Below are 16,582 nucleotides of genomic sequence, written 5' to 3' on the forward strand. Positions count from 1 at the left end.
TCGGGATTTTTTTGGTCAGTTTAATGTTTTAATGCTAATAATGTTTTTTTATGGGATTACTATTTTTGCCAGTTACTGTAAATCATGTTCAATTTAGCCCTTAGCTGCAAGTCATGATTGATTCCATAAAAACCATTTAATGAATGAATAGACATCGAACGAAAAATCCGCCAATGTTTATTAAAGAATAATTACTAGGATACGCCAGACTTCAGGCGGATCATTTGTTTTCGGCTAAAAAAAGTAACCTTATATACATTTTTGGTTAGACTATTACATACGTCCAAAGTAACAATAAAAGATGTATCAAGTCGTTTATAGATTTAGAATTCCTAAGGGGGAATAAACAAACTTGTTGACGATCATGGGTAGAGTAACTTAAATTTGCAAGGTCCAATTTGTGTAATTTGAATTAAAAAAAAAAAACCCAGGAATTTTCAAACAATTTTCTGTTATTCTGAAATTCGGAATACTTTTTTTGCGTAGTTGAGGCTGCAGTTCTGAAGAAAAGTGCTGCAAATTACTGGACCTATAAGACGTGTGCATGTGGCAGACATCTTAGAGGGTTTGTGTCATTTGAATTCTGTAACAACAAAATGAACAAAAGCACTGCCCTCAAAAGATGGCTTTAGTGCAAAATAATCAGTGCTGGGTACTTTGTTGAAAATATTTTTACTCTAATAAGTATTGCAGTTAAAGTGGATTGTTTTACCAATACGCGTACTTAATTAAAACGAATTAAAAGCAACATAAACTTCAGGGAATGTTTTCACTTTTGCTACGTAGTGTGGACCCAACAAGCAATAAAACAATCGAAGCAAAGTCTCCATTCTAGAGTGCTTAAATTGGTTCTTTTATTAGTTGAAACAATATCGGATATCAAGTGTCTTCTGCAAGTTCAAATTTGTGAAGACCTGATCAATGATTTAACCGAATGAGGGAGCTTGTTTTTGTTTTGTTTTTAATCCGTGTACATGGGACATTCTCCTACAATTAGCAAGCCTACTTCCTGAACATACGAGCTAACAAGTCTTTTTCTTTTTCATAAAAATTATAACAATACCCGTAGACTGCATGTAACATAAAAAAAGAAGCCGCTGATGTTATTAGTTTTGTTCAAAGCTTACACTATTCTTGATATGAAAAGTATTTTTTTTATAGATAACCTCAAAATGGAGAAGCAGTTATTTTGTAGCTTAAATGCAGCAGTCAAAACATTTCTTTCTCTGAAACGGAGAGAAAAAAAAAGATGCAAATGTTTTTCATGCATCTTCAGAATTAAGTGTTGAATCCAATGTAAGATGTGATATCGGATGATGTGCTGTGCGATTTCATTCCTAATATCGATTATGGTGCACTATACTGGGGTTAAAGCATACACTTGCTGTGCCATGGCATCTCATGCCAACGCAGCACTCGTGAATCGCACCGGAGTGCAGCGGTGTGCCTTTTCTAGTTTTATACCAAGGTAACAGCAATCCTTCTCGACGTGTTGTGATTACGCAGAACACTTTCAATATAAAAGAAAAAACAACAATTATAACCATTCTACACTCTAATGACATCTGTGTACCTCTTTTAAATTTAAATAATATGTATAAAACAGAAGCAGCCCGGTGTGCGGGAAAAAAAAAAAAAAAAAAAAAAATAATACTAATCTAATATCACTCAAACAAAAAACAGCAATTACACATTTGCTTACCAATGTTTTAATAATACAAGAATAAATCAGATATTCTAAACCACGCCTACTTCCTATAAACTAGGCACCATATTATGGCTTTTTTTTTTTGTACCAGCTAACTCGCAAGATATCTAATGACAAAATATTCTATTTTTCCATAAAAGATGGAAGCTTAAAGCTAGCACTCACAATTTTTTTTTACCATTCACTAAAATGTTGGCTAGAGCAAGTCGTTTATACTAGCTATACTTTTACCCAAATGGATGCAAGCCAATTAACGCATGATATTTGCCTGCTGGTATAACTTCTACTTTTCTGAATGTTGAATAGGTTGGTGAAGATTGGGGGGGGGGGGTGGAGGGCAGAACAAAGGGGTAGTCTTAAAGGTCACGGCAGGGTTGGGATAGAAAAGGGTGGGGTTGGGCGGGGGCAGGTGTGGCAGGGCAATTGGATATGGGTTAAAACATGGAGCTATATAGATCCATGAGGAGTTGGGTGGGGCATTGTTTTGGCGAGGCCTGGTTTGGACAGGGCCGGGCAGAGCAAGTTTTGGGTAGGGTTGGGTATAAGGGATCAGAGCCAAACTTTGATCCAAATGTGTTTGAGACAGGGTGGGGCATGGCACTGGGGCGTGGCACTAGGGCGTGGCACTGGGATGTGGTGCTGTTCATTTACAAATTGGGCTGGAAATCAATCATTTAACCACTACACAAATGACAGCTAAAAAGTACACTGAATTTTCCATGAACATATTTCATAATCCTTTTTTTCTGTTAAGGGCAGGATAGGGTGGTTGGATGAGAGTTAATTTTTGCCACAGTGTGAAACAGAAGGGGGAAGGGTGGGGCCAAAGTTGGTATAGTAAAAGGACATCTGAATGTAACATACACTAATCCACTACAACTTGACGCACCACTACCGCAAGATAAAAAAAGGTCAACATTTATGTCATGAGCTTGTGTGAAATTTCCCCCTTTTGGGGTCCGTTTGAGGAGAAACAGTGGGGGGGGGGGGGGAACAACTCCCAACAAATGTGAGGCAGATTTCAGCCATTGTGCGTTTGTATCATTGTGCTTCTACATGAGTAACAAATGCAACTGTGATAGAAGCATGCAGTACAATGCATTTGTCTAATGACTGCAAATTCTGTAAAATAATGCCCTTTTAATTTCCATCTTAAAGCTACAGTCCATCATTTGCAGCTATCCAAAAAGTAACTGGCGTAATTATTGTTGAAAAAACATACTTGGTTGAAAGATAGTAAGGGGACTAAACTCCCTGTGAAATTATTCTTTCTGACAAGCTGTCATTTAGAAGAAAACCACGAAAAAAGGCCTTTCCAACGGACGCACCGTTGGAAATTTTCGCGCTGTTGCTATAATTCGTGGGATCAGTGCGTGACATCGCCTAGCTGAAATCGGCTCAGTGAGAACGTGTCTCGGAGGCTGAATTCAGGCCCGATTCAAAACATGATTCAGCAACTTTCGATTTGAAATCCAGATCCTAGAATGCTGTTTTTCTCAAAATATACAGCTTAAGCTGAGCTGAAAGTTCATCAGGTTAGTTGTTCAGCACACTTCTTTAGGTTTTGAGCACGTTTGTTGCTTCAAACGAACAAAATGCACAAATTACAAATGATGGACTATACCTTTAAATGCCACTTTCCCCCAATTTTATCCCGCGCTAATGATTTCCCTGTATCTGTTGTTAGACCATACGCCAATATGTCTTATCGTTAGTGGTAACAAGGCTAAGGTTTTTTTTATGTTCTACATAATGATGCTCATTTAAAATTTCTTTGACTGTTAGAAGGCTCTTACTAAAGACAAATAAACAATAGGTTCGAAACTGATTCTGCTATAGAAGTATGCCAGGGTGTCAAATCGAGAAAAAAAATTAACCTCGTCCACCAAGGTGTCGGCTGGATGACTTCTTTGAATGAGGGTTTTCGGAGAGGCTCGGGCTGGTACTGGTAGGGATACCTTAAATCTGCATGTTGGCGAGGGTAAAATAAAATGAAAATATTAAATAGGAGCATCCATTCAATGCAGTTTACAGCAGCTTTTCAGTCCTTACACACATTGCTTCTATTCACTGTAATAGACCATTATCATGTTGCGGCCATCTTGATTTTTTCCCATTCAAATCAACGTAACCAAAGCAAAGCTGGAAGAAAAAATAGTCTGGTTCCTTTTTGCACAAAAACATTATCATTCAGTACTGTTATTGGATACAGGGAACATGACTGAAATGGTGGCAGCATGATAAAGGTCCATTTGAATCTACGCACGGCAAGCCGATACAGGCTGGATATGGTGCTCAATGAGGATTATCAAAAATACTTGACACATGCAATCGCACATTGTTTTGATTCCCACTCCTTACATGGAATACACAACATTTGCTTTTGCTGTATGTTTCAGAAATGGATGGATTTGGGGATTAGTATTTTACACCGACTTGTATGAGGTTTTGTGTTCATAGATGCTGGAAAAACTCAGAAAAACAATCATGTTCTTGTAGTCTGGTTCCCTGAACCCACTTAAATTGAAATGGAGCTATTTATAGACGTCTGGGAATTGTAATAGGTCAGGGAACCAGTCTAGAAGGCTTGTACCCGTTCATAGATGTGTAATCGATTGCAAACAAAATTCAGACTAACTAAATATGGTAAATTGGGAGCAGAATTTGAAAAAAAAAAACAGTTTGTTTCCAATGCTGGTCAGCCGACCAGTGTTGGAAACGGATACAAAAATACCACTTTTCTTGAAAGTGTCAGCACACCAGGTGCCATGATTGTACAGGATGCTTTAGACTGTCATTCAATAACAGTCCAGTAAGGTATTTCATAATAATTTGGTAGTTTTGTTTTTTGATGTTTACAAATGTTGTATATTCCCTTTTAAGGCACAACATTTTATCGCTAAAACTATATGTCTCTGCCACAAATTTCAAGATGAAACTATTGGAGGGTTCCCCCCCCCTCAAAACAAAGTTGAGACCCTGTCCATACCTACAATTACTCAGATTCGGCGTCAGTCTGTAATAGACTGTGCGACGTTATGCATCCTGCTGTTGGTCATCATTGTCATCGACCCTCCCTATGAAAAAAACAAACAAAATCACCGACGTCACTTTTCACGAAATTTATGTAGGGCGTTCCAACAGAAATATGAACTGCGCGCAGAAGCACCCCCTTGCGCAGTTACAAAGAGAAGGTAAGGGAACATCTTAGAAGTCGGAACGCTTGGAACGTTCCAGTGGGGAATGTTCCAATAGGCCTGAGACCTAATGACGTTACGCTTTGTTTACAAGTGCGCTTTCCTATGTGGAAGATGGTCCCTACTTCGTCTGGCGTCCCGACTTGCCTCCCATAGGAAAGCGCATATGTAAACAAAGCCATTATGTCATTAGGTCTTAGGTCTATTGGGAACATGCGTTGTTCCCACTTGGAACAGCCCGGGAACGCCAGGTGATCCCGAGCGGTGACGTTGGTCCACGCGCGTGCACGCTCACTCGGGAACACAGCGCGTTCCCGATTAGAACACACAGTGTTCCTATTAAAAGGGAACGCTACGACTTTTGAGACGCTCCCAAAGGAGGGACTGAAACACATTGCAACTGTACAACTGGCACTCATGCAAAGGCAATTCGAGTTTGTGAACATTCAGAGGAATATCATCCCACAAAGTTGAGGCATATGCACCCAAACCAGCGGTGAGCTCATGAGTGATCACTAAGTACTGTTCATACTGTGAGTTCACCGACAATGTTTTCCAACGAAGCCAACCCCTCTTTTAACTTCTATACATAATTAAAATGTCGCAGCTAGAGTTTACATTTTACAGTGGAAAAAGCATGAGCAAACCCCGACCCACTGCTTCACCCATTTCTTACGGTCTACCTTCTGATTTGCTTCCTGATGTCCACAACATCAGGCTGTCCCTGAATAACTCAAACCGACTGCCTCACCATCTAATTCCCCACCAACATAACACCATCTCTGACCCAAACCTCCAGATTGTCCCCGACAAAACTCACTCTTCCATTTGCCACCGTTCTCTAACAATGTATGATCAACTTTCCAACCCAATCTCCGAAATCAAGAGGATTGAGTTGCCTCTGACAAACTTACCGCATTCCATTTCCCCTCCCTTGTCTGACAATGTACGACCTACATTTTGACTCACTTTCCGGCATCCAGAGGGTCACGTTGTCATTGATGAACTCACACCCTCCCATTCCCCACCCATGTCTCAGAGTGTATGACCTACCTTCCGACTCACTTTCCGACATCCAGAGGGGTAAGGATGTCTCCGACTTCACACCCTTCCATTTCTCATCTATGTTTCACTGTGTATGACCTACCTTGCGACTCACTCTCCAATATCCAGAGCATCAGGATGTCTCTGATAAACTCACACCCTTCCATTTCCTCACCCTTGTGTCACTGTGTATGACCTACCTTCTGACTCACTCTCCGACATCCAGGGGGTCAGGTAGTCATTGACAAACCCACATCCTTCTTTCCCCACCGATGCCTGACAATGTATATCCTACCTTCCAACTCGCTCTCCAACATCCAAAGCAGCAGGATGTCTCCGACAAACCCACATCCTTCCTTCCCCACCCATGCCTGACAATGTATGTCCTACCTTCCGACTCGCTCTCCAACATCCAGAGCATCAGGATGTCTCTGACAAACCCACATCCTTCCTTCCCCACCCATGCCTGACAATGTATGTCCTACCTTCCGACTCGCTCTCCAACATCCAGAGCATCAGGATGTCTCTGACAAACCCACATCCTTCCTTCCCCACCCATGCCCGACAATGTATGTCCTACCTTCCAACTCGCTCTCCAACATCCAGAGCATCAGGATATCTCTGACAAACCCACATCCTTCCTTCCCCACCCATGCCTGACAATGTATGTCCTACCTTCCGACTCGCTCTCCAACATCCAAAGCAGCAGGATGTCTCTGACAAACCCACATCCTTCCTTCCCCACCCATGCCTGACAATGTATGTCCTACCTTCCGACTCGCTCTCCAACATCCAGAGCATCAGGATATCTCTGACAAACCCACATCCTTCCTTCCCCACCCATGCCTGACAATGTATGTCCTACCTTCCGACTCGCTCTCCAACATCCAAAGCAGCAGGATGTCTCTGACAAACCCACATCCTTCCTTCCCCACCCATGCCTGACAATGTATGTCCTACCTTCCGACTCGCTCTCCAACATCCAAAGCAGCAGGATGTCTCTGACAAACCCACATCCTTCCTTCCCCACCCATGCCTGACAATGTATGTCCTACCTTCTGACTCGCTCTCCAACATCCAGAGCATCAGGATGTCTCCGACTTCACACCCTTCCATTCACCCACCCTTGTCTCACTGTGTCTGACCCACCTTCCGACTCGCTCTCCAACATCCAAGCATCAGGGTGTCTCTGACAAACTCACAACCTTCCATTCCCCCACCCTTGTCTCACTGTGTCTGACCTACCTTCTGACTCACTCTCCGACGTCCAAAGCATCAGGATGTCTCTGACAAACCCACATCCTTCCTTCCCCACCCATGCCTGACAATGTATGTCCTACCTTCCAACTCGCTCTCCAACATCCACAGCATCAGGATGTCTCCGACAACCTCACACCCTTCCATTCCCCCACCCTTGTCTCACTGTGTCTGACCCACCTTCCGACTCGCTCTCCAACATCCAAGCATCAGGGTGTCACTGACAAACTCACAACCTTCCATTCACCCACCCTTGTCTCACTGTGTCTGACCCACCTTCCGACTCGCTCTCCAACATCCACAGCATCAGGATGTCTCTGACAAACTCTCAACCTTCCATTCCCCCACCCTTGTGTCACTGTGTCTGACCTACCTTCCGACTCGCTCTCCGACGTCCAGAGGGTCAGGTTGTCTCTGATCAACTGTAGAATGAGAGTGGAGTCCTTGTAGGTGTCTTGCTGCATGCTATCCAATTCGCTGATGGCGTCATCGAATGCCTTCTTTGCCACCTCACAAGCTTTATCCTATACACATACAAGTTTGCAAAACAAAAAGCACCACTTAACAAGGTTCGACTTAAGCGGTAGCCTACTAGCCAAATGCTAGTCAAAACAGCGGCGGGCTAGTCAAACTATTCCTTCAGTAGGTCGGCTGGCGAGTCAACAATGATTGGGCTACGGCAAAGATGAAAGGACAGGAAGAAATAAATCATTAAATATCAGAAAGCAAACCTGTATCACTTTGTGTCTACTCATTAGATCTGTTTATTAAAAACACTGACAAGATTGCCTCAGGATACACATTTTACATGTATGTACATTGTTGTTATGAGAAACTCTTTAAAAGAAAACAAATGTGGGCTAGTGAAAATGCCCGAGGGATAGTTAAGAGTCTGTTATCAGTAGCCCAGCTGGCTAGTGAAAAAAAAGTTAAGGTTGAACCCTGCTTAGAATCACACGGTGTCTTGCCACCCCACCCCTGCCCCTCCAAAATCCCCCCTCCCCAAAAAAACCCAACAACTTCAATGCGTTAATCTCTTCCATCTAGACTGGACACCAAATCAGAGGTCATATGGACAACCATGCACTAGCTATTCCACGACTCGTCATCTGAGAGAAATGTTGAGAGATTATCTCGACTTGTCTGGAAACCTGTTCTGAATTAAAAATTGTTCTGAGAGCAGGCAGCCACTGCCAAGTTTCTGCAACTGTTTTGGTTGCTATGCCCCATGTTATTTAAGTCTATCTACTGGTCGCTTTGTTTCTTAAATATGCGTACACATGGAATGCTGTGGTATAAGTTTAAAATGCGTATATATAAATATTTATATGCTTCAACCAAGGGATTTAAGAGGGCAGTTTTTAATTTTGTTTGCCAAAAATCTAAGGTATAACAATTAAAAAAAAAAGCTTGAAATCAGGTAATTGCAGAAGTTCTTACATCCCTATGAATTGTATTTGGGACAATGAAAATTTTATATCTGAGTCTGAGTTTTACAATGCATTGATGGGTAATCACGATCCAAAGAACATGAGGGTGCAGCGTAATGATACCACTTGAGCAGGAACAGGATGACTTGTGACTGACTTGTGACTGACTTGTGACTGACATGTGACTGACTTGTGACTGACTTGTGACTGACTTGTGACTGACTTGTGACTGACTTGTGACTGACTTGTGACTGACTTGTGATTGACTTGTGACTGACTTGTGACTGACTTGTGACTGACTTGTGACGGACTTGTGACGGACTTGTGAGGTGCTTGTGACTGACTTGTGACCGACTCGTGACGGACTTGTGACAGACTTGTGACTGACTTGTGACTGACTTGTGACTGACTTGTGACAGACTTGCGAGACCTTGTGATGATTTGTGATGGACTCGACTACAGTTTCTGGTCACCATTCTGTGCCAACAGCACAACACAGAAATTCTGGGCTTATGAAAAGGTCTGGAATCCGTTGCATTCCATTCCAGAGATTCTTCATTTATGGTAAACAAAGCCAAGACATTAGGCCCAACGAGGCCCATGCTGTCGTCTTTACCTGCTTGAGCATAATCTCGTAGTAGAAGACGGAGAAGTTCAGGGCCAGTCCAAGGCGAATCGGGTGCGTAGTCGGCAGGCCGTTGTCCCCGCTGGCGTCCTTGACTGCCTGCTCGTAGGCTTCCAGAGCGCTCTCTGTGGGTTCTTTTCTCTTATCCTCTTGGCAGACCTCGGCCAAGTAGCGGAAGTAGTCCCCTTTCCTTCAAGACACAGACAAAAAACATCGCAGAACATTAGAAATTGTGCAGGAACCGTACTGGAGATACCCTGACATGTATGCGGCTTGGAACAGACTGATTCAGCTATCGCCATCCTGAGGTGGAACCTCTCCTGCACGGGCATTGTTTCAATGGTCCTAGCCTACATAAAGTATCATTGACTGGCTGGGACTGGTTCAAGTTACTTGGTACAGCTATGCTTTGACTCTGGGTGTGTGATAAAACAGCTGTGACCACAACCTGCCTGCTTTTGCCTGTTGACTGAGTTTGACCGGCTGTACATGGCGCTGTGCTCACGGCGCAGCATCAGTGTGCATTACTGAACTGTGTACGGCCCATCCCATGTGGCTGAAAATTGTGCACCACTGCTTCTAAGAAGCATGCTACGCGTACGATGTTTCGCCATACGTTCGAGCTTTGCACTCTCGTCATTTTAATGGAAAATACATACACAGAAAATAGAGATCACGTTCTGTGAATTAATTTGCAGAAATTCTCTTTCTCCATCGATGTTTGTTTGGTGTTTTTACGATCCAACTTCGGCCGAAATCATCATGTATGCACGTACAAGGCAGTAGTCACTGGTTGCGGTCCTTCATCATAGCATTGATACTGTTAGCACGCGAAGGGAACCAGTGTACCATGCTGAATGCGCTAATATATAGCTGGGTGCTGGCGGTCGTCGCGAAAGACCCGTCATCGTGTGCATTTTGATCACACATGCAGCATCAGAAATACGGGATTTTTGTCAAGATTTTGAATGTCAAGATGAAATAATGGCGTATGAAACGATAATGTTGTGCATTTTAATGGCTTGTGTAATAAATTATATTGTGCGTATCGGGGGCTGAAAAATGTGATCGGCATTTTTGTTGGCGTATTGGGCCACAATTCCAGCGTATCGGGCCGATACGCACGTTTGTACGTGGGGAGAACCCTTCACAGTGCTTGCTTGACATATGATCTGACTGCTGGTGACTAGCCTTTGTTAAAAGTATAGCAGGGGAAGTGGAAGTAATTTTTGACTGTCTGTGACTGTTTAAAAGGCAGGAGGGTTAAGATTTTGTGAGGTTTTACTACATGTCAATAATAAAAGACGAAGGTCAAGCTCTGTTTATGAATTCATCCAAAATGTTTCAATAGTACCCAACTTTTTAAAATGTGACCTATCCATGCGATATGCAAACTTCCGTAATGGCAGGTTTTCCCCTTATTGTTTTCAGCAAGGGGAATGGCAGCCTGGTTACTGCACAGTTTAATAGGCCTACAAGTCGAACAGAGAAGGCATCACATTCCAAACCTTCCCAAATCCTCCAAAATACTCTTTGCAAAATGGGGGATTTTGCAGGATTGAGGGCAAAAATGTGTGGCTGATTTTGGAGGATGCACTGTGTCAAGGTTTTGGGCCGGACCTTGTGTTGTTTATGCTCAGCCGTGCATGAATTTAGGCCTAGATTATAGTTGATATCCTCCGCACTGCTCCAGGATGTCACTGGCTCTGCCTCAATATATTGACAGTGATTGCTAGAGGATTCTGCAGGATTGAGGCTGTATGCAATTTTTATATGGAGGCAGTTGGACGATTTTGTAGGATGGAGGTTGCGTCCTGGCAAAATGCCTAGGGAGTTAGCGTTAATGACTAACTATAGGTCAGACATTTGTCCCCCTCTTTTAGAGTTTTCTGTGCATGCAATTGACTGAAAGGCACTTTGTGACAATAAAGGCTTCCTAAGTTCTTACATTTTGTAATAGAAGACTCTGGACTCAATTTTGTCGTCGCCTGCAGAACTTGGAATGAGGAATGAATCTAAGATCTTCAGCACGTCGTGGCAGGAATCAAACAGCTCCTGTTCAATCTGTTAACAAAAAATTAAAAAATAAAACGGAATCAAAAATATCTTTGCCAGAACAAGAAATGGCAACAGCTATGTTTCCATACGTTCAGAGTCAAAAATGAGCCATCAATGTGTAATACATGCAAGTTCCGGTAATGCGAGCAACCAGAATTTCCTCCTGTTTCTAACCCTAACCGCCCTGAATCCTTCAAAATCCTCTTTGCCAAAGTGGAGGAATTTGGAGGATTGAGGTTACATGGCAAAAGTGCGTTACTGATTTCTTAGAATGCAATTTGTCAAGGTCTTGGGCCGGACGTTGTGTTGCTTTTGCTCAGCCATGCATAAATATAGGCCTTGATTATGCTTTAAATCTTACGAACTGCTCCATGATGTCACTGGCCAAGCCTCAACATATTGACAGTTACTGCCGCAGGATTTTGCAGGATTCAGGCGGTGGTCACCCCTCCACTGACCATATTCAAGAAATAATGGAGGAATTTGCAGGATTAAGGCTATATGCAATTTTTCCATGAGGCCAAGTGGAGGATTTTGCAGGATTGAGGCTACATCCTAGCAAAAAGGCCTAGGGAGTTAGGGTTAAGGATTAATGCTGAAGTTGCATCCCGCCTGCTGGACTTGATTTCGAATCTGTAACAGATTGATCCACTAAACCTTGCCCTGTGACATTTTTGACCAACCACTTTGGGAAGAAAAAAACCCAGACGAGAAACTGTTTTTAAATTTTTTTACTTGACCTGATGTCCTACATGCGTGCACAAATGTTGCACTCTCGAACACGCAGTAAGGCATTGGAGTGGCACACGTGCTGTTGCCACAGACATGGCAAGTCTATGTTACCTGCTTGCGATAGGACTCCACGACTTGTTGCTTCCAGCTCCCGTCGTGATGCTTCTGTTGTATGGAATTGATGATCCGCCAGGAGGCACGCCGGGCCCCGATGACGTTCTTGTAGGCAACCGAGAGGAGGTTCCTCTCCTCCGAGGACAGATTGGGCTCCATCTCCACGATGGCTTTCATCGTCTTTACCATATCTAGAATATGGAAAAAAAATGCATCAGAATGCGACAAAGACGGAGGTATTGAAAAATGACAATAGAATAAGCCATTTCGGAGTTACAAAAATGTACTACTGTACGTGCACACATCAGATTCAACGATTTAGTGTCGGAAGATAAACAAAGCAGATAAAGCACTCAAGTCTATGGGGGACGTGGTAATCGAATCCACATTTTGCAATTTTGTTCTAGTAAAACAGAAGATGGAAATTTTTGTTCGCACAAAAGTTGGAGCACACGAAACAACGTAAACCATGGTGCCGTTGAAAACAATCAACATTTTGCATCTACTTCAAAATAAGAACTTTTCTTTAATTTTGTTGGTACCCCGCTATGATTTTGCACGCGTGTGGCGAACTGTTTATCCCCCGACCCTAATCGTTGTCATGGGATGTGCGCATGCACAGTAGTACATTTTTGTAACTCCGAAATGGCTTATTGTCAAAGAAGCAGGGAGGGCTTGTTGTTGAGTCACAGCAGTTCAAGGAAAGGGCAGACAATGATCTTGTGATTGGCAAACTTAAAATGCTTCTGTGTAAAACATCAGCCCCCCTCATCATGACAAGCTTGCTTAACAACAGATACCCTTGAGTCTGGCTCCTGTAGTAGGAGCCCTTCCAGATACCAGTCTGCTCCACTAATAGATGGACTCAAGAGTGCACTGCAGTTACGGGTCGGGTTTGACAACGTAAAAATGCCCTGTAAACATCGATGGAGAAAGAAGATTTCTGCAAGTTAATTCACAGAACTTGATCTCTCTTGTTTGTGTATGCATTTTCCGTGTTCATGAATTTATTCGAGGTTATACCGCTTGTACTTATAGCAATCAGCGCAGCCTGAATTTGCCCGATATTTTCCTGGGGCATCACGCACGCTTACCGTGCGAGATACGGACATTGTTGGCCAGTTTCCCATCGTGACTAGCATTGTGCATAGTGGTGTACATGACCTGAATTCTCCATTATTTTTAAGAATTACTGACCGTTTTTGCAATAATTTAGGCAGGTTTTTTATCACAGTTGGTGGCAATTTCTTTATTGCTTTCGTAGCGCAAATGGAAATAGTTCAGACTGAAATTCGCATATAATTGAATACCCTATTCAATCAGCACAAAAAAATATGGCCAAAAAGGAAAAGAGCTATGCCCTAATGTGATAGAACTTTTAGTATACCGTAAATATACGTACAATGGGGAAAAAATCTATTTGAAATGACCCTTCCAGCATGTCCAGCAAAAATTTAACAAAATCACTTTTCTTTGACACTGTTCTCCGACTGTTGTTGGTCATTCTAATGCACCTGCGATATACATATATATCAATTAATTAAATATGCTGTCCTGGCATGCGTTCAGCCATGCAGCGCTCGGGCTGATCGTGCCAACGCATAATCGCAATAGTGATGCCAATTAACCCTTACCCTACTAGACCCTCCAACGCATGCCAATATGTGCCTCAAGAAAATCTCCTATGTTTTTTGCATGGCCCTCCAATATCTGCCATGTCATTTCAAGGGTAACTGGACAGGCACTCCAATACATGCCACAGAGAACAATGAGAGTCCTCTGATAACAAAGTGAGTGCCACCAGCTGGTCAGTATCAGGCACCCTCCAGGGCCTCCAACTCCTGCCAATTGGAGCCTTCACTGTTAAGACAAACTATCTGCCAATAAACTGCAGCTGGAGGGCATTGGCATAACCAACTGACATGCAGTAAACTACCCTCAGAGAGTAAGGGTTAACAAAAGAAATAGATATTGGCCAATAAAAAATGCATATTGCATTTTTTTATACTTCAAACAATACGATTAGGTCTTATTCCTACATTAATATGTTCTATAAAAAAGCATCATTCCTAGTCCGAAAATTTGGGAGTCTCAATAGGCCTACTGTGTATGAGAGTCCCAAACCTTAAGGTATTGAAAACATGCAATACAAGAAAATAGACTGGCACATGAAACAACCAGTCCAACAACTCTTCAGTACTGCATCAATCAACTGTCAGCTGACTGTGCCAAAAGAAATATCTAGGATATCGGGTACTAGGCCACTATTTCTACACATTTCTCCATGAAGAAGTCAGTCTTGTCAAACAGTTGGACCATGGCTGGACATATAGAAGTCTAGTCTTTAGCCTCATTTTGAAATCACTTGACTTCCCTCTCTTGTGCAAGCCACTATCAAATATTGAAGAAAAGTCTCCTTTATAAATTGAATTGAGTCTTCAAACTTGGCTGGTGAAATACTGAGGACCTTTTCTTTGCCTAATGACAGTTTTGGAGAAATTTGCTGGCTAAAGAGTAAGTAAAGTTGGCCTGATCTTCTTTTGCATCGTTTTGAGCACTTAAGATCCTAGTCTGATTCATTCCAACAAACAACCCGGTACCGAGATCAGCATCTCTGCAAACTGACCGTAAAATAATAACATGATATAAGGCGCATGTCATTTTTCTTGCTCCATAATACTGACGACACCCTCTGTTGTTTACAACTTGCTTAGTTTTACATTTCGGGGTTAGACGGCGACACAGATGTGGAAGTTGAGGGAACTCGTAGCGATTTGTTTATTAGTTTTCTGGATCATTCTTAATCCGAGTAACTTGGACCCAATTTATCGCCTTTTTAACATTTGGACATGGTCTGGCGATACTCCTAGAACTATGAGGCTCCACATAGTGGAGCCTCATAGATAAAGATCCAGCGATGATTTTCGGTTCGCTCGGAGCGCGCCGCGGGGGGTACGGTACTTGCACTTGTACGCATGCGCATACTATCACTTCGCTTGTAAGTGTACCGTACCCCCTGCGGCGCGCATCGAAAATCATCGCTGGACCATATGCGTGCACGTTTCAAGTGTCAGGTTGGCTCAGTGCGGAAAGGGCATATTTTTCATCATTTTGGCCAAAAAACCGACAAAATCCAGCAATGTTTGTTCTGCACATATTACGTGAGTATGTCATGAGGTGTAGTACGGAGTTTGGGGGCAAACTGTGCAGCGGTTCTGTGGGAAATGTCTGCATTTTGATGGACTTTTTTGTACTTAGAGACTTAATTAGTGTTTTGTGCTGAAAACGATTTTGCGGGGTTCTTAATCTAGTATGAGATTTCACCCTCAAAATAGCCTACAAATTACTAGATACGCCACCTGAGGTACAAGTAGACATCGATGATTAAGATGTTAAGTTTTGGCAATAATTTAGTCTCTGTTTGATTTTTTTCAAATTACTTCCCGGAAAGGCTTTGAATTTCCATGTAACTTCATTGAGAAGGAAGGCGATAGGACGATCGATCATCGACGGTAATTTGACGTCGGTCCGTGTACCGTGCAAAAAGAAACGAGCCGTAAAAGTAGATTGCATGAACATGATGAATTAGGCAGTCATGGGCATGGCAGTGCGAATTTTGGGTACTGTACGATACTTGGGTTAAAGAAAGCTGGATCCGGCGAAATACCCACTGCCTTTTAAGTTTTATTTAGGCCTAGTGCCTAGGCCTAGGCCTATTTCATGAGGAAAATTTTGGGGTAAAAATTATGACACTTTTTGACAGTTTTATTGATGACGCTTTTTGACACTTTTTGACAGTCATGACAAATGCATGCACTGCTGTAACTCCCACGTCTCTAAGTGCTAACACAGGCAAGACAGTCGCATTTTACAAAATTACAATAAACCTGGAGTTAATCGAAATAAAAAAAGACCGTCATTTTGGAAAATTTGACAGTCATTTGCAAAAGTCACTTCTCAAAAAAGGGAGGTGTCCTAAACTACACGATTACCCTTTTTACTCCTTACCATCATATCTCTCGGCTTGTTCGGCTAACCTTGCCATGTAGGCCAGATCTTCGCGGCTCTTTTCTCCCATTTTATACTGCTAAATAATTCAAAATCCTTTACTAAAAATGCCTCCAAATGCTGAGAAGATTTACGCCGGCTCGTCGTGGTAAACGCGGTTAATTTGTGCAGTTGTCAGGATTACACTGGTTCCCTCAAATTATCTTGCGCACTAAACACGGGCTCGTGAAAGGGGTACCAGTCGGGGCACAACTTCGTCGCACGATGAACGAGCCCACAGATCAAGTTGCACGTACTGTCTATCGCATGTGCCCGAGACAGATGCAAGCCCTGGGAACGAAATGGAATGCGGATGTTTCCCTCACCGGAAGTACATATGCGTGTGGGCATGATGGGATATGCGCGCGAG

General features: G+C 42.7%; 1 protein-coding gene across 2 annotated transcripts; it reads right to left on the bottom strand.

Annotated features, from left to right (window-relative positions):
- Window positions 1-3,328: 3,328 nt before the first annotated feature.
- On the bottom strand, window positions 3,329-16,372 carry LOC119742433 (14-3-3-like protein). Of its 2 annotated transcripts, none has more exons than XM_038218351.1 (7): window positions 16,174-16,372; window positions 12,163-12,356; window positions 11,210-11,325; window positions 9,253-9,451; window positions 7,580-7,730; window positions 4,702-4,785; window positions 3,329-3,673 (listed from the first exon to the last, which is right to left on the bottom strand). In XM_038218351.1, exons 1-6 carry the CDS (start codon window positions 16,241-16,243, stop codon window positions 4,745-4,747), a joined length of 771 nt encoding a protein of 256 aa, XP_038074279.1. In that variant the 5' UTR covers window positions 16,244-16,372; the 3' UTR covers window positions 3,329-3,673; window positions 4,702-4,744. The 2 variants fall into 2 exon arrangements, with proteins under 2 accessions (XP_038074279.1, XP_038074278.1); XM_038218350.1 differs by having other exon boundaries at window positions 3,618-3,673; window positions 4,698-4,785; window positions 16,174-16,371.
- Between the last annotated feature and the right edge of the window lie 210 nt (window positions 16,373-16,582).

This window comes from Patiria miniata, unplaced genomic scaffold (genome assembly GCF_015706575.1).
Source record: "Patiria miniata isolate m_02_andy unplaced genomic scaffold, ASM1570657v1 HiC_scaffold_6, whole genome shotgun sequence".
Taxonomy (NCBI): domain Eukaryota; kingdom Metazoa; phylum Echinodermata; class Asteroidea; order Valvatida; family Asterinidae; genus Patiria; species Patiria miniata.

Excerpts from the sequence above, each read along its gene's own strand:
- LOC119742433 (XM_038218351.1), bottom strand. The coding sequence starts at position 16,243 with ATGGGAGAAAAGAGCCGCGAAGATCTGGCCTACATGGCAAGGTTAGCC. Across the intron at positions 11,326-12,162 it reads TGGAGTCCTATCGCAAGCAG|ATTGAACAGGAGCTGTTTGA; the intron begins GTAACATAGACT and ends TTTTGTTAACAG. Across the intron at positions 9,452-11,209 it reads AGAGTCTTCTATTACAAAAT|GAAAGGGGACTACTTCCGCT; the intron begins GTAAGAACTTAG and ends TGTGTCTTGAAG.